The 22,061-nt window shown below is 47.0% G+C and overlaps 1 protein-coding gene across 2 annotated transcripts in view; it reads left to right on the top strand.

The window, feature by feature from the left end:
- The window catches only part of thap4 (THAP domain containing 4), a 53,268-nt gene that overhangs the window by 18,676 nt on the left and 12,531 nt on the right, over positions 1–22,061 (top strand). For both annotated transcript variants that reach the window (XM_067995632.1, XM_067995633.1), the window contains 2 exons: positions 5,183–5,339; positions 10,162–10,271. In XM_067995632.1, coding sequence (XP_067851733.1) covers positions 5,183–5,339; positions 10,162–10,271 — 267 coding nt within the window. The remainder of the gene's footprint in view (positions 1–5,182; positions 5,340–10,161; positions 10,272–22,061) is intronic.

The raw sequence follows: 22,061 nt of genomic DNA, 5'->3' as shown, positions 1-22,061 counted from the left end.
CGCCCCCTTCGGCCGGACCCAGCCCGGCCCGCGCGCCCCCTTCGGCCGGACCCAGCCCGGCCCGCGCGCCCCCTTCGGCCGGACCCAGCCCGGCCCGCGCGCCCCCTTCGGCCGGACCCAGCCCGGCCCGCGCGCCCCCTTCGGCCGGACCCAGCCCGGCCCGCGCGCCCCCTTCGGCCGGACCCAGCCCGGCCCGCGCGCCCCCTTCGGCCGGACCCAGCCCGGCCCGCGCGCCCCCTTCGGCCGGACCCAGCCCGGCCCGCGCGCCCCCTTCGGCCGGACCCAGCCCGGCCCGCGCGCCCCCTTCGGCCGGACCCAGCCCGGCCCGCGCGCCCCCTTCGGCCGGACCCAGCCCGGCCCGCGCGCCCCCTTCGGCCGGACCCAGCCCGGCCCGCGCGCCCCCTTCGGCCGGACCCAGCCCGGCCCGCGCGCCCCCCTTCGGCCGGACCCAGCCCGGCCCGCGCGCCCCCTTCGGCCGGACCCAGCCCGGCCCGCGCGCCCCCTTCGGCCGGACCCAGCCCGGCCCGCGCGCCCCCTTCGGCCGGACCCAGCCCGGCCCGCGCGCCCCCTTCGGCCGGACCGAGCCCGGCCCGCGCGCCCCCTTCGGCCGGACCGAGCCCGGCCCGCGCGCCCCCTTCGGCCGGACCGAGCCCGGCCCGCGCGCCCCCTTCGGCCGGACCGAGCCCGGCCCGCGCGCCCCCTTCGGCCGGACCGAGCCCGGCCCGCGCGCCCCCTGCAATACTGTAGCTGAACGCAGCATCACAAGTACTGTGTGACTGGGCCCCTTGCTTGCTCACCTTGTCTTTGAGTGTACCACACTTGGCCTGTGATCATACAATATGATCCATGGGCACTGACGCATGGAATCTCTTGCCTGCATCAAAAACAAAGAAAGTGCTTCCACAGTTGGGTCAGCATGTCTGCACAACATCTGCCTGAAGGTTTTAATTACTGCGCAAAATACTCCATTCAGGATTACTGATAATCAAATACAATGCCTGTCACCCAAACATGATGCCTCAAATTCATAAAACACACACATAAGGAGCAGCTGCATTACGTTTCCTCATTTTTCAGAACAAGATAGACAAGCAAAAACAGCCTATCCGATCCACCCCATTGCACATTAATGAACACGTACTGGCAAGAACCTGATAACTTCAGCCAAAACTGAGGACTTGCCAAATGCAGAGACCTTTTGTTTCACACGGAAACTATCATTTCAGGATTTTTGATCATTTTTTTTTCACTTAAAAAAAAAATGGGATGAGCTATATTTAAGTGTTGAGTTTTAAAATAAAATGAATTTGCACAGGTTTTAAAAAAAAAACACACGTTGCAGACATTAAAGATTTGTATTAAAGCCAGAAGAGCCAGCTTGTGGAATGTCACAGCTCACAGTCTATTTCAAACTAATAGTTTAATTATATGACTCCAGGCTTATTAAGTTAGGATGACCCTATTCATTTTGAGAATAGCAGGAGATATTTTCTTTAAACGCACCAAAGGGTGAGGAGAGATAACCGGTACTATTTACTGGCATACATACTGGCAAATCACTAATCGGGGATGGAGTCTGAAGAAAAGCCTCTCACCAGCTGGGAAGACAGAGAAAAGGAAGAAGAGACATGGGCAGGCAGGAACATACGTACAAACATACGAATTAAGAGCAGGAGTAGACCATTCGGCCCCTCGAGCCTGCTCTGCCATTTGATAAGATCATGGCTGATCTGATTGCGACCTCAACCCTACTTTCCCGTCTACCTACGGACGGAAGGGACTTCCACACTCACAACCCTCTGAGAGAAAAAATTTCTCCTCATCTCTGTCTTAAATAGGAGACTCCTTATTTTTAGTCTGTGGCCCCTAGTTCTAGTCTCTCTCACAGGGGGAAACATCCTCTCAGCATCTACCCCTTCTAGTCCCCTCTGGATCTTATATGTTTCAATAAGATCACCTCTCATTCTTCTAAACTCCAGTGTATACAGGCCCAACTTGTCCAACCTTTCCTCTTAAGATAACCTCCTCGTCCCAGGAATCAGTCAAGTGAACCTTCTCTGAACCGCCTCCAAAGCAATTATGTCCTTTCATAAATAAGGAGACCAAAACTGCGCACAGTATTCTAGATGTGGTCTCACCAATGCCCTGTACAACTAGCAAAACATCTCTACTTTTAGATTCCATTCCCCTTGCAATAAATTACAACATTCCATTTGCCTTCCTAATCACTTGCTGTACCTGCATATTAACTTTTTGTGATTCATGTACTAGGACACCCAGATCCCTCTGTACCTCAGAGTTCTGCAATCTCTCTCTATTTAAATAATATACTGCTTTTCTATTCCTCCTGCCAAAGTGGACAAGTTCACATTATCCCACATTATACTCCATCTGCCAAATTTTTGCCCACTCACTTAACCTATCTATATCCCTTTGCAGACTCCTTATGTCCTCTTCACAACTTACTTTCCTACCTACCTTTGTGTCGTCAGCAAATTTACCAACCATACATTCGGTCCCTTCATCCAAGTCATTGATATAGATTGTAAATAGTTGAGGCCCCAGCACTGATCCCTGTGGCACTCCACTCGTTACATCTTGCCAACCTGAAAATGACCCATTTATGCCTACTCTCTGTTTCCTGTTAGCTAACCAATCCTTTATCTGTGCTAATATGTTACCCCCTACACCATGAGCTCTTATTTTGTGTAGTAGCCTTTGATGTGGTACCTTGTCAAAAGCCTTCTGGAAATCCAAGTACACCATATCCACAGGATCCCCTTTATCCCCTTGCTTGTTACTTCCTCAAAGAACTCTAATAAATTAGTCAAACACAATTTCCCTTTCACAAAGCCGTGTTGACTCTGCCTGATTGCATTGAGATTTGCTAAGTGCCCTGCTATAACCTCCTTAATAATAGATTCTAGCATTTTCCCTATGACAGATGTTAAGCTAACTGGCGTGTAGTTTCCTGCTTTCTGTTTCCCTCCTTTCTTGAATAGAGAAGTTACATTTGCTGTTTTCCAATCTGATGGGACCCTTCCAGAATCTAGGGAATTTTGGAAAATTAATACCAATGCATTTACTATCTCTGCAGCCACTTCTTTTAAGACCCTAGGATGAAGTCTGTCAGGACCCGGAGACTTGTCAGCTTTTAGTTCTAATCACTTTTTCGAAACCATTTCCCTGGTGATTGTAAATTTTTAAGTTCCTCCTTTCCTTTCACCTCTTGATTCACAATTATTTCTGGCATGTTATTTGTATCCTCTACAGTGAAGACTGACTCAAAATATCTGTTCAACTCATCCACCATTTCCTTATTCTCCATTATTAATTCCCCAGACTCTCTCTGGAGGACCAACACTCACTTTACTTACTCTTTTCCTTTTTAAATACCTGTCGAAACTCTTACTATCTGTTTTTATTTTTCTAGCTAGCTTTCTCTCGTACTCTAATTTCTCCCTCCTTATTATTCTTTTAGTCATTCTTTGCTGTCAGCCAGCTGGGTCTGGGAAGGGAGACTGGCCTAGCGAGGGGAAAGTCGCTCGTCTCAAGCCCGGAGCCAGTCACGATCAGAATGCTGACCAGGAAACTATTGGGGATAGTGTGGCATTTTTATTATTTTTCTTGTTCTCATGGAGGTTCCTGTTGTTGAATGAGGGCAAAATCTGTATGTCCACTTGCTGTCTGTAAAACAAAGCAGCTTAATGCTTCGTATCTGGCCTCACCTCACTAAAGAGTTTCCGTTCATCTTTCGAAAGACGGTGAAGAGCGTGTGAGGGCCCACGTGAATTACACAATATCCGATTCAGATTACGAGGCGGTGCCATTGTTACAGATTATACCATTATATAATTAGGTATGGGGCAGTACAGGAGCACTCCACACCTGTAAGTGGTCCGAGTGTCCTACCATCAGACTTGCACCACTGCACCCAAATGGGATCTTCCAAGAAGTGCTCTGCATTAGATTCATGTTCCAGAGGTACCTAAAAGTCCTGGTCCCTTATGCTGTTAGAAGTTGGAATTCTACTGGCGTTCGACATACAGCCTGGGGCCTCGGTCCAGGTGGGGGAAGTGATTCACAGATGTTGGGGTCGCGGGGTGGGGGTGGGGGTGGGAGTTGATTTTACACATCCGGCCAGGAGCTGCACTCGTTGGGAGTACGATCAGAGAATTGCCTTGGGACTATAGTGTCATCTTATTTCCATCCCATACTACCTCTGAGCATGGCTCCCCGCTGGGATCATGGAATCGGTCCTGTTATTTCAGTGCTGCCCTGTCGGAGGTGCCGTCTTTCGGATAAGACCACACCTTACCTAAGGAAGGATATACTTGCCTTAGAGGGGATGCAATGAAGGTTCACTACATTGATTCCCGGGATGAGAGGGTTGTCCTATGAGGAGAGATTAAATAGAATGGGCCTATATTCTCTGGAATTTAGAAGAATGAGAAGTGATCTCATTGAAACATAAAATTCTTAGAGGTCTTGGTAGGGTAGATACTGAGAGGCTGTTTCCCCTGGTTGGAGAGTCTAGAACTAGGGGTCATAGTCTCAGGATAAGGGGTCAATCATTTAGGACTGAGATGAGGAGGAATTTCTTCACTCAGAGGGTTGTGAATCTTTTGAATTCTCTACCCCAGAGGGCTGTGGATGCTCCATGAGTCTATTCAAGACTGAGATCGTTAGATTTTTGGACACTAAGGGAATCAAGGGATATGGGGATAGGGCGGGAAAGTGGAGTTGAGGTAGAAGATCAGCTATGATCTTATTGAATGGCGGAGCAGGCTCGAGGGGACGTATGGCCTACTCCTGCTCCTGGTTCTTATGTTCTTATATTAAATTGAGGCCCTGTCTACCCCCTCAGGTGGACGTGAAAGATCCCATGGCACTATTTTGAAGAAGAGCAGGGGAGTTCTCCCCGGTGTCCTGGCCACTACTTATCCCTCAACCAACATCTCTTTCAAAAAAAAACAGATTATCTGGTCATCATCTCATTGCTGTTTGTGGGACCTTCCTGTACGCAAATTGGCTGCTGCATTTCCTACATTACAACGGTGACTATGCGTAAAAAGTACTTCGTTGTAGAGCACTTTGGGGCGTCCTGAGATTGTGAAAGGCACTATAGAAACCCAAGTCTTTCTTTTTACTTTTCCATTGATTTTTTTTTTCCCCTCTGTAGTTCTTCATCTGAACCCAGTTGTTGAGCCCCTCTCTTGGATGTTGGGAAGCTGGATTTCTGAACCCCAGGGGGAAGGCTCCTACCCAACCATCAAACCTTTCAAGTACATGGAGGAAGTCCAGATCACCCACATTGGCCAGCCTATGCTGAACTTCTCGTAAGTCAGAATTACTTTTTCACATTACGGTCTGTTTTCCAACAAAGAAATAACCCTTTGTCGGCTACGGTCAGTTGCTAATCAGCAGCACGAGAGTTGATTTGATCAGATTAGTGAGGGAAGAACTGCCGAACAAGAAGGTAGAATTTTTTTTTTGTTACTAATAATTGCATTTGTAGAGTGAGTAGGTAGCGTTGATGACGCTTTGTAAAGGGTGGGGGGGTGGTGGGAGGTGTAAGCGACTAGCTGTGGATCAGAAGCAGTTGGCAGAACTATTCCTTACAGCATATGAGGCAGCATTACCTGTTCTGCACCTGGTGCTATTTGTTGGATCTCTTGGGCACATCAAATGCAGGAACATTGGGCAGAGAGGACTCATGCCATAAAGGAGCCTGCCTTATTCTTTAATTAATTGGATGTGTTCCTTTAGGAGCATGTATTCCTCTCCGCCCCATTCTTGTATTTGCTGCGTCCAGGCAGGTAGGAATATCTGCCTCTAATTATTTTGGATTGCTGAGGTGCTATAACCACAAAGGATTGTGGCGTACAGCTGTCTTGTGCCATTACTTGTATGAACAGATGAGGGTTTGTTGTTTAGGAATGTTATAGCAATGGTTGGGCCAGCACATAGCAGCATGTTACACCACAGAGTGCAAGTGGGCCTGCTTCCACCTATGATTCTCTACATTATGGCCCAAATCATGCTAGTGGGGGGTGGGCATTTTGTGGTGTGTGCCCGTTAGTTATAACTTTTTCCTGCACCCTTCAGCTCGAAATTTTTTTTGCCCTGTAAGTTGCTGGAAATGCGAACTGATAGTCGGTGCATCGAGATTTAAGGATTGAGAAAGAAACAGAGGAACAACGGAGATGGAAATGGGGTGAATTAGAGTCAAATCAGGCACAAAAAGAGAAATAAAGAGAGGGAAAGAAAGATTGGATTAAGAGAGGGGAAAAAAGAGACAGAAAGGAAAAGTAAAGATTTGAAATTTTTAAATCTTAAGAAGACTTTATGACCTGTAGGAATGAGACTCAACAGTTTAAATTGATCCCTTTCTGGGCCGGAGAGGTTGATTGGCATTGCAGTAACAGCGGTAGTTAAAACAGTAGTTACGCTGTTAAGTATGAGCCCTAACTTTATGCGGCGAGTTTAGTGGGTAATTAATGTGCAAGTGCAGCAAGTTCTTAAAAATAACGGTGAGGTTGAGGGCGAGATGCTGTTTCTGTGAGGCAAACAGCAAAGTGGAGTAAGTCGACCAGCAAGTTCTGGCAATTAGCAACTCGCGTTCTTCTTCACCTGAACTTGCTGGCCGATTTGAGCATTAATAATGGCTTGCATCGTGAACTTGCCGTTACTTTTCCAGCAAGATTTGGGCCATTGAGTCACCGGGCTTGGCTGTTCTGTTGTGGGGAGGTGTTGAAGCTACGCACTTCCCTGCAAGAACAGCTGAGAAAGGTCATGACAAGTTGAGTTTTGCTGCCCTGGCACGTGCAATGTGTGTCTGGAGACAGCGCTGTTTGCCCATCCTCTTAGCTGGGCATTGTACACGGTACAAAGAGACCACAGAAAGAAAGAAAAGATGCAGAAAAATTATGTCCCGTTAAAAAGTAATGAGCTAAAATAAAATACTCACCTTGAGGTAGGAATTGAGTTCGTGCTTGTCTACAATAAGTCAATTGTCATTGCCTGTTGCTGTGTGTAGAAGTGCGAAGGCCTAGTGGTCAGCATGCATTTTTTTGATGTGAGGTGGCCTTGCTTGGGATATGATGTCCAGCCGGTATTCTTCTCTGACTACTGCCTCCCACTGGCAGACTGTCAATCGCAGGAGGACCAGAGGGTGGGCAGGGGGATATGGAAACTGAACGTGAGACTGTTGACCCCGGAGAACATCGAGGACCTAAAGAGGGATTACACATGTTGGAAAACTGTAAAACCCCTCTTCGACTCCACGGTGCGCTGTAGGGAAGCGATCAAGGCCAACATCAAGAGGTTCTTCATCCTCCAAGGTGTTCAGAAGGCGAGAGAGAGACAGAGGGAAGTGTCACAACTCCAGAAAAGCATGCAGGATCTGCTACAGCTGCAGTCGATAGGGATCGATGTCGGGGAGGAACTCCGAGAGGTGAAGGGCCAGCAAGCCTCGTTCTTCGCCTCCGAGACCTCAAAGATCATCTTCTGGTCCAGAGTCCGCTCTGTGGAGCAGGGCGAGAAGTGCTCGCGCTTCTTTTTCCAGAAGCTGCACAGAGAGACCTCTGTGATCAGCAGCCTGAAAGAGGAAGACGGCTCACTGACGTCTTTGCAGGCCGACATCCTGAGGATCAGCAAATCCTTTTATGCCGGGCTGTATGATGTGAAACCCACAGACAGCACAGCCTCCCAATCCTTCCTGTCCTCTATCATGGAAGTCTTAGAGGACAGCGAGCTAGAGAGCGTAGATTGGCCACTGACCTTGGACGAGCTGACAAAGACCGTCCAGTCCTTCGAGAAGAGTAGAACTCCCGGAAGCGATGGCTTACCGGTCAAGTTGTACTCAGCTCTGTGGGAATGGATAGGTCCAGACTTGCTGGAAGTGTACAGGGGTGTGCTCTGGCAGGCAGCATGTCAGCGTCCATGAGGAAAGGTGTCATCACCCTTATCTACAAACAGAAGGGGGAGAGGGAAGAAATCAAAAATTGGTGACCCATTTCCTTGCTAAATGTTGACTACAAGATTCTGTCTGAGGCCATCGCCAACAGGCCCAATCTGCTCTGGAGCAGGTGATCCACCCGGATTAGACCTGTACTGTACCTGGCAGGAAGATCTCTGATAGCCTGCGCTACTCGGGGATACAACCGCCTACGTGCAGGACAGGGGGGGTGAACACCTGCCTCATCAGCCTGGACAGGAGAAGGCCTTCGACATAATATCTCACACGTACATGATGGACGTGTTCTCCAAAATGGTTTCGGGGAGGGAATTGGCGATTGGATCCGACTGCTCTATGCGGACATCCGTAGTGCAGTCCTAATCAAAGGGTGGGAGTCAGAGAGCTTTCCAATCAGATCTGCAATCAGGCAGGGCTGTCCTCTCTCCGTGGTCTTGTTTGTATGTTGTATCGAGCTGTTTGCCACGTCCATCAGGAAGGATGCAGGTATCGGGGGTGGGGGGGGGGGGGGGGGGTGGTGACGATCCCAGGCAGCGGAGGCTCTCAGGTTAAGGCCTCCCTGTACGTGAACGATGTCACTGTCTTCTGCTCCGATCAGCAGTCGGTCCACACATTGATGGGCATCTGCGACTGTTTTGAGCTGGCCTCGGGGGCCAGAGTGAACCGAAGTAAGAGCGAGGCCATGTTCTTTGGCAGGTGGGAGACCCGATCCTTTGTCCCCTTCACCGTCTGGTCCGATTACCTGAAGGTGTTGGGGCTCTGGTTCGGGGGGCCGTTGGCCTGCACCAAGAACTGTGGAGAGCGGATCGCCAAAGCCAAACAGAAGCTTGGTATGTGGGTGGGAGGCTCCCTCTCCATAACCGGCAGGAACCTGGTGATAAGGTGTGAGGTACTCGCAGTGTTGCTCTACGTGGCCAAGGTCAGGCCCATTCCCCGCTGCTCCACCATCACGGTCACCTGAGCTATCTTCCACTTTGTCTGGAGGTCCAAGGTAGAACATGTCCTCAGGGCCACCATGTACAAGCCCCTAGACAAAGTGGGGAAGAGCGTCCCCAACTCCGCTCTGATCCTGACGGCCACCTTTGTGAGTGGCTGCCTCGGGATATGTGCAGAGCCCCGGTACTCAAACACCAAGTGTCACTTCGTGCTGAGTTTCCACCTGTCCAACACACTGAGAAGGGGGGTCTGGCCACGCTGTCCGAGCAGGCGCAGGACGTCCTGTCCAGCTGGACCTCCCCTCCCCCACCTGTCCCAGGTGGAGAAGTTCCTGAGGAGGAACCCCTTCGACCGCAAGGCCGTCAGACAGTGGTCGACACGAAACATTCTCAGAGTCCTGCAAGGAACGGAGAGGGTGGACTCGATCGGTTTCTTCCCCGACCAGACGGTCGATGTCATTCGTCAGAACGTCTCGTCGCCGGAACTGACCAACAGGCACCAGGATGTAGCCTGGATGGTGGTGAGAAAGGCCCTCCCAGCGCGGTCCTTCCATCACACACGGAACCTCAGCGCCACCGTGAGCTGCGATCGAGTCTGTGGCGGGGAAGAGACCGTCTTCCACCTCCTGATGAGCTGCCCCTTTACGCAGAGGGTGTGGAGAGAGATGTGTTGGTATCTGTCCCGGTTCATCCCAAACAGTTCAGTAACACAGGACGCTGTGCTCTACGGGCTGTTCCCCAGGACGCTCAGAGAGACAGATATCACCTGCGGCTGGAAGACCATCAACTCGGTGAAGGAGGCCCTTTGGTCCGCCCGAAACCTGCTGGTCTTCCAGCTGGAGGAGCTGTCCGTGACCGAGTGTTGCCGACTCCAAGGTCCAGGAATGCACTGAGGCGAGGTGTGACCTACGCAAAGGCTCTATGGGGAAAGGCCACCCCACCTTGTATTGTACACCAAAGTCGTAAGAAATACCGTGTTTGAATTGTAATAATGAGATTGCTTTGTGTACGATCTGTGGTGTTTTGGTTTGAATTGTACTGGTTTGGAATTGTGATATTTACATTGAACTGTGTGTATCTTTAAATTCTATGAAATGAAGTATATTTTGAAATAACAAAAAAAATGCCTGAGAAGTTCCACCTTCTCTTCACTCCAGTTGTAAATATGTCCGATAACCTCCACTTACCAGTAACAATTGATAATCCTTCATTTCATACCCAGACTGACTTTCCTCACTTGTTTTACAGATTTAATGGTTTCAATCCTGAAACCAAGAAGCCAATGCATAGAGAGTGTGGCTTTATTAGAATCAAGCCTGGCACCAACAAGGTGGCATTCATCAGTGCCCAAAACACAGGTACAAGTACCACCTGCACATAATGCTATCCATGTTTGGTCTGCGTAGAGGAATCAAGAGCATGTCAGCTGCAAAGTATAAATTAATTGGCTGCTGCTAAGGAAGGGTCTTTACATTTTTTGTTTATTGAGCAATTATTTTTTCATCCATTGGGTGAGCTACAAGTCTGATGTGCGTGGAAATCTATCACTGTACTTCCAAGTGTCTCCAAACCAAACCCCTGAGAAATGTCACATTTCAGTGCACATTCTCTCCCCACAAGGACTCAGCCCAGAGAAGTTAGTTGCAGCTTGGCAAGAACCAAGCATTCGGCCCAGGTATAGGATTTGGATCAACCTGGGTTGGATTTGTGGCAGTGAGAGGAAATGGGTTGCCAGCAAGAGGATTCCAGCCTACGCTGACCCATTGTTCACCAACCTTTAGTGGGGAGTCAGCCTCACTGTGTCCCTATCTCTTTGCCAAAGTCCACCCAATGAGGGCTCAAAACCCACGATGGTCTGGATTGATTAAGCAGGTGGTGAAGAGCAAGTCTGCTACACTAGAATACCTAGGTGCTTACCATAACACAAGTTGACCTGTGTAGGTCCTTCCACTGCCTTGCTTTGCTGCAGAAAATTCACCCAAAACTTTAATAGTCTCTAGAATTATTGTCTTCATAAGGCTGTTATTTTGGGGCTTCCTCCAACACCTTTTTCTCATGTTAATGCCTTGAAGCAGAGCACGTTTTCACTGAACTGAGATCTGTATCTTGTATTTTCTGCCAGTCTCTCCTTTGCTTTCTCACTCACTCACTGGCACGTTCACTCTCGCTCTAACACACAAAGCTGGGCTCATCTGAGAGAAGTTTCAGACAAGGGAAGCCAAAAATATCGAGAGTGAAGAAACCCTAAAAACATAACCCTCAGGACTAACAAGCCAATTCCAATGAATTGCTTAGTGGAGAACACGTGTGAATGCCCACTGCTGCTCATCAATTCAGAAGGCTGAAGGTATCCCAATAGCTCACTATGTACAGGCTAAACTACTGATCAAATTTATTTTAAATTAATGATTTATAGAAACAAAAAGAATACAGGTAAAAATACTGAAGGAAGAACTGGAATTAATTCTCAGCAGGTTCATCTATTTTCAAGGCTGCTTTTAGCTTTTCTTGTTTTTTATGGAAAGGGACCTTTTCTTTGGCAACCAATTTGGACTCAACAATGTACCACAAACAGCAAATTGGATAAATGGTCAGTTAATCTGTTTTTGGTGGTGTAGGTCGAGGGATAATTGTTGGCACTTCTACTGTTTTACGAATACTGGCATGGAATCATTTACATCCACCTGAGCTGATAGACGTGGCATTGGTTCAGTGTCTCATCCAAAAGACGGCACCTCCAACAGTGCAGCGCTCCCTCGGTACTGCACTGAAGTGTCAGCTCTCTGATATGCTCAATCTGGAATGGGGCTTGGGTAGGTATATCATCAAAGTCACATCTAGAACAAAAGAAGGTTTATAAAGACCTCCCTCAGGCACAGCTAGTGATACCATTTCTAATGTTATCCTAGCTGTTTTAAGCTATTTAAAAAAGACAAAAATTCTTTCTTTTAATTTTTACAAAAAGCAGACTTTTAAAGGGTAATTTTACAAGTTCACACCAGCAGAGCACAGATTAAAGTGCGCGCTGCCCATGGTTTTCTGACCATTTATTCTAATTGTCAGAAGCTCAAGAGCAGCCTGTGACCAAATTTCTGATGTGCGTTACCAGCAAGCGAGACTCCCGCCACCATCGTCTGCTCTTAAAGTGACCCCTTTAGTGCCTGGTTTATATCTTCAAATATTCTGGCAGCACACTCAAAAACAGAATTTTCCAGTCCAAAAGCTGATGGGTGTGAACCCGGCACCTAATTCTTTCTGTAATTGCTCTTGGATTTCACTAGGCTGAACAGTACAGAAATGTCAGTTCACCATCTCTGCCCGTAATAAGCAAATGCAGTCGGCATTGTAATTTTCCCTAATATAAAAACACAAAATGCTGGAGAACCTCAGCAAGTGAGGCAGCATCTGTGGAGAAAGAAACAGAGTTAACGTTTCAGGTCAAAGACCTGTCATCAGAACTGGAAGATGTTAAATAGTTAAAGTTTTTGAGCAAGTACCTAGCTGGGGAAAGGGGGGGGAATGGGAGAGGGGGGAGGAAAGAACAAAAGGGAAGGTCTGTGATAGGGTGGAGGGCACGAGTGATTAAATGACAAAAGGGATGATGGTGCAAGGCAAGGAGAGCGGTAATAGGACAGGTTAAGAAACAAAAGATTGATCAGGAGTAGCTGTAAATGGCAACAGCAGAACCATTACCAGCACCTGCTGTCTGAAAAAATGGGAGCAGTGGTTATGATCTGGTCAGCTAGTGCTGGTAATGGTTCTGCTGCTGCCATTTACAGCTACTCCTTTTGTTTCTTAACCTGTCCCATTACCACCTTCCTTGCCTTGCACCATCATCCCTTTTGTCATTTAATCACTCTTGCCCTCTATCCTATCACAGACCTTCCCTTTTGTTCTTTCCTTCCCTCCCCCCTTTCCCTGGCTCTGTACTCACTCAAAAACTTTAACTCTTTTAACACCTTCCAGTTCTGACGAAGGGCCATCTACCTGAAACATTAACTCTGTTTCTCTCTCCACAAATGCTGCCTGACTTGCTGAGCTTCTCCAGCATTTTCTGTTTTTATTTCAGGTTTCCAGCATCCGCAGTATTTTGCTTGTAATTTGCCTTTCTCATCTCACTTGGCCCGTTACATTGAATCACAGAAACTCGAGAGGGTATGATATGATAGCTATCACTGAGACATGGCTGCAGGATGGCCAGGATTGGGAACTAAATATACCGGGATATAAGGTCTACAGGAGAGACAGGGAAAATGGAAGAGGGGGAGGAGTAGCATTAATGATTAGAGATGAAATCACTTCAATGATAAAGGAGGATATAACGAGAGGTAAGCAGCCAACAGAGACCTTATGGGTTGAATTGAGAAATAGGAAAGGATCTAAGACTATAGTGGGAATTGTGTATAGGACCCCTGGCAGCAGCTCTGAAGTGCTAGATTGTATAAATGCAGAGATTAGACAAGCGTGTAAGAAAGGCATAGTGGTCTTAATGGGGGGACTTTAACCTTCACATAGATTGGGGAAAGCAGACTAGCAACTGTCAGAAAGGCAGTGAATTTCTTCAGTGTGTTCGGGATAGTTTTCTACAGCAGTATGTCCTGGAGGCAACAAGGGGGCAAGCCATACTAGATTTAGTAATGAGTAATGAACCAGATTTAGTTAACGGCTTGACTGTACGCGAACATCTATCCAATAGCAATCATAACATGATCGAGTTCAATGCAGTGTTTGAAAGGGAAAAAAGTGAGTCAGCTGCTAAGATTCTAGACTTGGGTAAGGCCAACTTCAATGGGATGAGACAGAGACTATCCACAGTAAACTGGGCAAATCTGTTAATGTGTAAAACGACTGATGATCAGTGGGAAATGTTTAAAGAAACATTTAACGTGATACAGAATCGGTTTATACCCCTGAGGGGCAAGAACTCTACTTGCCAAAAAAACAGCCATGCACAACTAAAGAGGTAAGGGACAGTATAAGATATAAAGAAAGGGCATACAAAAAGGCAAAAAATGGCACAGATCCTGGTGAATGGGAAAGATACAAAGATCAACAAAGGGTCACAAAACAGATAGTAAGAGCTACAAAAAGAGAGTATGAAAAGAAACTTGCAAGGGATATCAAAACCAATACGAAGAACATTTATAGTTATATTAGGAAAAAGAGGGTGGTCAGGAGCAGTGTTGGCCCCTTAAAAACTGAAAGTGGGGATATTGTCATTGACAATGGGGAAATGGTGGACATGTTGAACGATTACTTTGCGTCAGTATTTACAGTAGAGAAAGAGGATAGCATGCCGGAAATCCCAAGAAAACTAATATTGAATCGGGGACAGGGACTCAATAAAATGAATATAAGTAAAGCAACAGTAATGAAGAAAATAATAGCACTAAAGAGTGACAAATCCCCAGGACCACATGGTTTCCATCCCAGGGTTTTAAAGGAAGTAGGTGAGCACATTGCAGATGCCCTAACTATAATCTTTCAAAGTTCTCTAGATTCAGGAACTGTCCCTCTGGATTGGAAAATTGCACGTCACTCCGCTTTTTAAGAAAGGAGAGAGAGGGAAACCAGGGAATTATAGACCAGTTAGCCTAACATCTGTTGTGGGGAAGATGCTGGAGTCTATAATTAAGGATAGGGTGACTGAACACCTCGAGAATTTTCAGTTAATCAGAGTGAGCCAGCATGGATTTGTGAAAGGTAGGTCGTGCCTGACAAACCTGATTGACTTTTTTGAAGAGGTGACTAAAGTAGTGGACAGGGGTATGCTAATGGATGTTATGGACTTCCAGAAGGCATTTGATAAGGTCCCACATAAGAGACTGTTAGCCAAGATAGAAGCCCATGGAATCGAGGGAAAAGTACGGACTTGGTTAGGAAGTTGGCTGAGCGAAAAGCGACAGAGAGTAGGGATAATGGGTAGGTACTCACATTGGCAGGATGTGACTAGTGGAGTCCCGCAGGGATCTGTCTTGGGGCCTCAATTATTCACAATATTTATTAACGACTTAGATGAAGGCATAGAAAGTTCATATCTAAGTTTGCCGATGACACAAAGATTGGTCAAATGTAAGGAATCTTACAACACCAGGTTATAGTCCAACAATTTTATTTTAAAATCACAAGCTTTCGGAGATTATCTCCTTCGTCAGGTGAGTAGTGAATGAGAGGTTCTCAAATCGCATATCTTATATTAGGCTGGGACACCATCACACCAATCAAAGGTGTCATTTGGTGTTCAGACAGGTTAGCCACGGAAAACAGTAGGTCCCAGTATGCTGAATACACAATGTGTCAAATTACACAGACAGAGAGAAAGAGGCCCGAAAGGCAGAGGGAGAGAGAGAATTTCCAGTTGTATTAAAAACAGATAACTTTTTTTTCCTTGCTGGTGGGGTTACGTGTAGCGTGACATGAACCCAAGATCCTGGTTGAGGCCGTCCTCATGGGTGCGGAACTTGGCTATCAATTTCTGCTCGACGATTTTGCGTTGTCGTGTGTCTCGAAGGCCGCCTTGGAGAACGCTTACCCGAAGATTGGTGGCTGAATGTCCTTGACTGCTAAAGTGTTCCCCGACTGGGAGGGAACCCTCCTGTCTGGCGATTGTTGCGCGGTGTCCGTTCATCCGTTGTCTCAGCGTCTGCATGGTCTCGCCAATGTACCATGCTCCGGGGCATCCTTTCCTGCAGCGTATGAGGTAGACAACGTTGGCCAAGTCACAGGAGTATGAACCATGTACCTGGTGGGTGGTGTCCTCTCGTGTGATGGTGGTATCTGTGTCGATGATCTGGCATGTCTTGCAGAGGTTGCCGTGGTAGGGTTGTGTGGTGTCGTGGACGCTGTTCTCCTGAAAGCTGGGTAATTTGCTGCGAACGATGGTCTGTTTGAAGTTGGGTGGCTGTTTGAAGGCGAGTAGTGGAGGCGTGGGGATGGCCTTAGCGAGGTGTTCGTCGTCATCGATGACATGTTGAAGGCTGCGGAGAACATGGCGTAGTTTCTCCGCTCCGGGGAAGTACTGGATGACGAAGGGTACTCTGTTGGTTGCATCCCGTGTTTGTCTTCTGAGGAAGTCTATGCGATTCTTCGCTGTGGCCCGTCGGAACTGTCGATCGACAAGTCGAGCGTCATGGTGGTATCCCGTTCTTACGAGGGCGTCTTTCAGCGTCTGTCGGTGTCCATCGCGTTCCTCCTCGTCTGAGCAGATCCTGTGTATTCGTAGGGCCTGTCCATAGGGGATGGCCTCTTTGACGTGGTTAGGGTGGAAGCTGGAAAAGTGGAGCATCGTGAGGTTGTCCGTGGGCTTGCGGTAGAGTGAGGTGCTGAGGTGCCCGTCTTTGATGGAGATTTGTGTGTCCAAGAAAGAAACCGATTCTGAGGAGTAGTCCATGGTGAGTTTGATGGTGGGATGGAACTTGTTGATGTTATCGTGTAGTTTCTTCAGTGATTCTTCGCCGTGGGTCCATAGGCGAAGAATCACTGAAGAGACTACACGATAACATCAACAAGTTCCATCTCACCATCAAACTCACCATGGACTACTCCTCAGAATCGGTTTCTTTCTTGGACACACAAATCTCCATCAAAGACGGGCACCTCAGCACCTCACTCTACCGCAAGCCCACGGACAACCTCACGATGCTCCACTTTTCCAGCTTCCACCCTAACCACGTCAAAGAGGCCATCCCCTATGTACAGGCCCTACGAATACACAGGATCTGCTCAGACGAGGAGGAACGCGATGGACACCTACAGACGCTGAAAGACGCCCTCGTAAGAACGGGATATGACGCTCGACTTGTCGATCGACAGTTCCGACGGGCCACAGCGAAGAATCGCATAGACTTCCTCAGAAGACAAACACGGGACGCAACCAACAGAGTACCCTTCGTCGTCCAGTACTTCCCCGGAGCAGAGAAACTACGCCATGTTCTCTGCAGCCTTCAACATGTCATCGATGACGACGAACACCTCGCTAAGGCCATCCCCACGCCTCCACTACTCGCCTTCAAACAGCCACCCAACCTCAAACAGACCATCGTTCGCAGCAAATTACCCAGCTTTCAGGAGAACAGCGTCCACGACACCACACAACCCTGCCACGGCAACCTCTGCAAGACATGCCAGATCATCGACACAGATACCACCATCACACGAGAGGACACCACCCACCAGGTACATGTGACTCGGCCAACGTTGTCTACCTCATACGTTGCAGGAAAGGATGCCCCGGAGCATGGTACATTGGCGAGACCATGCAGACGCTGCGACAATGGATGAACGGACACCGCGCAACAATCGCCAGACAGGAGGGTTCCCTCCCAGTCGGGGAACACTTTAGCAGTCAAGGACATTCAGCCACCGATCTTCGGGTAAGCGTTCTCCAAGGCGGCCTTCGAGACACACGACAACGCAAAATCGTCGAGCAGAAATTGATAGCCAAGTTCCGCACCCATGAGGACGGCCTCAACCGGGATCTTGGGTTCATGTCACGCTACACGTAACCCCACCAGCAAGGAAAAAAAAGTTATCTGTTTTTAATACAACTGGAAATTCTCTCTCTCTCTCTGCCTTTCGGGTCTCTCTCTCTCTGTCTGTGTAATTTGACACATTGTGTATTCAGCATACTGGGACCTACTGTTTTCCGTGGCTAACCTGTCTGAACACCAACGACACCTTTGATTGGTGTGATGGTGTCCCAGCCTAATATAAGATATGCGATTTGAGAACCTCTTATTCACTACTCACCTGACGAAGGAGATAATCTCCGAAAGCTTGTGATTTTAAAATAAAATTGTTGGACTATAACCTGGTGTTGTAAGATTCCCTTACATTTGTCCACCCCAGTCCATCACCGGCATCTCCACAACAAAGATTGGTGGTATTGTAAGCAGTGTAAATGAAAACATAAAATTACAAAGCGATATTGATAGATTAGGTGAATGGGCAAAACTGTGGCAGATGGAATTCAATGTAGACAAATGTGAGGTCATCCACTTTGGACCAAAAAGGATAGAACAGGGTACTTTCTAAATGGTCAAAAGTTAAAAACAGTGGATGTCCAAAGGGACCTAGGGGTTCAGATACATAATCATTGAAGTGTCATGAGCAGGTGCAGAAAATAATCAATTAGGCTAATGGAATGCTGGCCTTTATATCTAGAGGACTAGAGTATAAGGGGGCAGAAGTTATGCTGCAGCTATACAAAACCCTGGTTAGACCGCACCTGGAGTACTGAGAGCAGTTCTGGGCACCGCACCTTTGGAAGGACATATTGGCTTTGGAGGGAGTGCAGCGTAGGTTTACTAGAATGGTACCCGGACTTCAAGGGTTAAGTTACGAGGAGAGATTACACAAATTGAGGTTGTATTCTCTGGAGGTTCGAAGGTTAAGGGGTGATCTGATCGAAGTTTATAAGATATTAAGGGGAACGGATAGGGTGGATAGAGAGAAACTATTTCTGCTGGTTGGGGATTCTAGGAGTTGGGGGCACAGTCTAAAAATTAGAGCCAGACCTTTCAGGAGTGAGATTAGAAAACATTTCTACACACAAAGGGTGGTAGAAGTTTGGAACTCTCTTCCGCAAACGGCAATTGATACTAGCTCAATTGCTAAATTTAAATCTGAGATGGATAGCTTTTTGGCAACCAAAGGTATTAAGGGATATGGGCCAAAGGCAGGTATATGGAGTTAGATCACAGATCAGCCATGATCTTATCAAATGGCAGAGCAAGCATGAGGGGCTGAATGGCCTACTCCTGTTCCTAAGTTTTCCTAAGTCCTAAGTTTTCCTAAGAAGCAGCTTGCTCCAAACACAGAGGGTCAGACATGGCAACTGTCACCTGTTGGGAGTGAGATCTGTTTCTTTTGGGCTTAAACATTGAACCTACGTTGATATCCCTCTGAAAAAATAAACTCACAAAATAGCTTCTGTAAATGGCTCTGTAATCTGTGTTATCCTTGCTGATCATAAACTCTGAACAGCTCCCTAGCATTTGACAGCTTTGCTCTGCATTATTACATCGCCATTGTTGGCAAGAATTCATTTATAGAAACAGAATGGGCCCACAAGCACTGAATAGGTTTCTTATTTTTAAAATTTCAGCTTGAATAGTACTATCATCGACCAGGTTTTTGGAAATGGTCGTACAAACAGATAGATACAATCTTTTTTGTTATGTGGGTATAATAGTCTGTGCTCTTTGCTTCAGCTTTGAATGTCAAGATGTAAAGGGCTGGGTGCCAGAATAGCCTCTGGGCATTTGCCGCAAAGAATTTGTGTTTTAGACAAAATGTAGGATGGAGCCAGCCAGCCAGAAATGAACTCATCCTCTTGGGGAAGGTTTAATGTTAAGTGCAGACGCACCCTACTTACACATGTCACAGCAAGAGAAAATTCTTGCTATTCTCTATCACCAATTTCTTTGAACTGTCTACACTTTACACAACCTCAATGGTGAAGTCTTAACCCTGTGAAGTTCAAAAGGCCTTATAAACCTTCACACCAGTCGCTTTTATTCCAACTTCTCTTCCTCACCAATACTCTGGAATATTGCACATAATTAGAAGCAGGTGTTGTATTCAGAAATACATTTTTTCTGCCTATTTCCACATATTTGTGCTTTCACCTTTGTGGATTCAAGACCAGCCCAGACATGAGGCATAAAAGGTGTCTCTGCCGTAGGAAAGGTCCTTATTTAAATAGGTTTGGAGCAATCTCCATTCCGCTCCTCTGGGTACAAGTTAATCGTACAGAATTATCCATCCAGCCGACTGGCACTAAATTGGCATTTTCATTTAGAGAAGTCATGAGGATGACTGGAATGTAGTCTGAGGAGCATGTCTGAGATTGGGATTCAGGTGTACTGATGGAGCAATATAGAGAATGCTTAACTCCTGATCAGTGGTGTGCCTAATCATGCAGAGCGAGCTTTACTTTGCTGACAAAAGGGTAAGTTGTGTGTTTTATTAAAAATAAGCTTGTCCTCCTCACTAACGTCTTTCACCTTGATCAAAGCAAAAGTAAGAAATGTAGCACCTTTCATGACCTCAGGACGACCCAAAGCGCTTTACAGCCAATGAAGTACTTTTGATGTGTAGTCACTGTTGTCATGTAGGAACCGTGGCCGCTTGATGTGCACAGCAAGATCCCGCAAACAGAAATGAGGTAATGACCAGATAATCTGTTTTAGTGATGTTGGCTGAGGAATAAGTATTGGCTACCCATACCAGGTAGAACTCCTTTGCTTTTCTTTGAATAGTGACGTGGGATCTTTTATATCCACTTGAAAGGGCAGACTTGATTTAATGTCTCATCCGATAGACGGCATCTCTGACAGTGCAGCGCTCCCTCAATACCGCACTCAAGTGTCAGCCTGGATTATGGGCTCAAATTTCTGTGGTGGGTCTTGAACCCACGACCTACTGACTCAGGCGAAAGTGCTGCCCACTGAGCTAAGGCTGCCACAAGGAACCCATCTCTTCAGCTTAACTCTACCAAGAAAAAAAGAATGAGTCTGAAGATCACTCTTCAGAAAAGCAGCCAATATTCAGTTTTCTCCCTATGCTATCCTAAAGGTGCAAACTCTTGCTGCTGTTTCATTCCATAGGTGCTGACAACTTGCTAGTACCTCCCTTGAGTAACCCTTCTTATGCCGAGTATGGGCAGGTTATTTGACTTGGAGGATGTTACAGCCAAGCATGACCCTTCCCTCATCCAACATTATTGTATGCATATTTCCCTGGGGGGGGGGGGGGGTCCCTTCCCTTCCCTTCCCCATGGCCCAAAGCCCAGGACACTTTGGACTAATTGTGACACCACAGCTGTCGTCCCATTTGAGATCAGTTAACTCGGACCAGGGGAATTGAACCTGCGAGTTTCATGGAGGGTGTGGTTTGATGTTGTAGAATGTTGACTAACCGGATTTGATCTTCCAGAATTGATCTTACCTGTATTGATGATGTGGAGATGCCGGTGATGGACTGGGGTTGACAATTGTAAACAATTGTACAACACCAAGTTATAGTCCAACAAATTTATTTTAAATTCCACAAGCTTTCGGAGGCTTCCTCCTTCCTCAGGTGATTTCCACACCGTTCACCTGAGGAAGGAGGAAGCCTCCGAAAGCTTGTGGAATTTAAAATAAATTTGTTGGACTATAACTTGGTGTTGTAAAATTGTTTACAATTACCTGTATTGAGAAGTGGCTTTTCTGCACTTCAGAAGGCACAGACATGCATTGAGTAGGATACAGAGAAAGCGGCATGAATCATCCAAATGTAAAAGAATGAGCTATGAGGATAGATTAGAGAAGCTTAAGTACTACAATCTGGCGAGAAACAGGTTATGGGGGGAGGGGGGAGGGAAAACCTGGTTGAGGTGCATAAAGTATTGTGTGGCATAGATAAGGTGACACCTTATCACATTCTGAGGATGTTACAATGTGCTTTATATTTAATGTGGGTAATCGCTGTAACAGCAAGGTCCCACTAACTGCAAATGAGTGAATGAATGACCAAATATCTGTTTTGGTAGTATTGATTGAGAGGAACGTTGGCCAGTACACCGGAGAAGCCATGTACCACTCTCCAAATACTCTTCGTGGTCCCCCCCTACTAGCTTATATTGTAAATAGTTCTTCTTGGCCCCTGCCCCCGTCCCTTTCAAAATTCCTTCAAAAGAATCGTACCCTCGACCCCTCTCGTCCTCACTAACTACTGTCCCTTCTCCAACCTCTCCTTTTCAAAATTCTTGTATTTATTGTCGCCTCCCAGATCTGTATCGTTACTCTTGCTACTCACTGTTTAAATCCCTCCAATCAGGTTTTTGTCCCTCCCACAGCACCAAGACAGCCCTAACCAAAGTCAGTAATATTCTTTGGTGCATTATGTCTCCTCGTCCTTGACTCTATACAGCCTTACACATGGTCAAACCACATTATCGTCCTCCAACACCTCTATTGTCCAACTCAGAGGAACTGCCCTCGCTTGGTTCCACTTTTAACTATCCAATTGTAGCCAAGTATCTTTGGCAATGACTTCTCTTCCCATCCCCGCACCATCACTGTGGGTGTATCCCAAGGATCCATCCTTTGCTGCCTCCTCTTTATCTACATGCTGCTCCTTGGCAATATTATCCACAGTCATGG

The sequence above is a fragment of the Heptranchias perlo genome, chromosome 13, assembly GCF_035084215.1.
Source record: "Heptranchias perlo isolate sHepPer1 chromosome 13, sHepPer1.hap1, whole genome shotgun sequence".
Lineage (NCBI taxonomy): Eukaryota > Metazoa > Chordata > Chondrichthyes > Hexanchiformes > Hexanchidae > Heptranchias > Heptranchias perlo.
The sequence above is the reverse complement of the archived record's forward strand: the minus strand, read 5'-3'. Positions and strand labels throughout refer to the sequence as shown.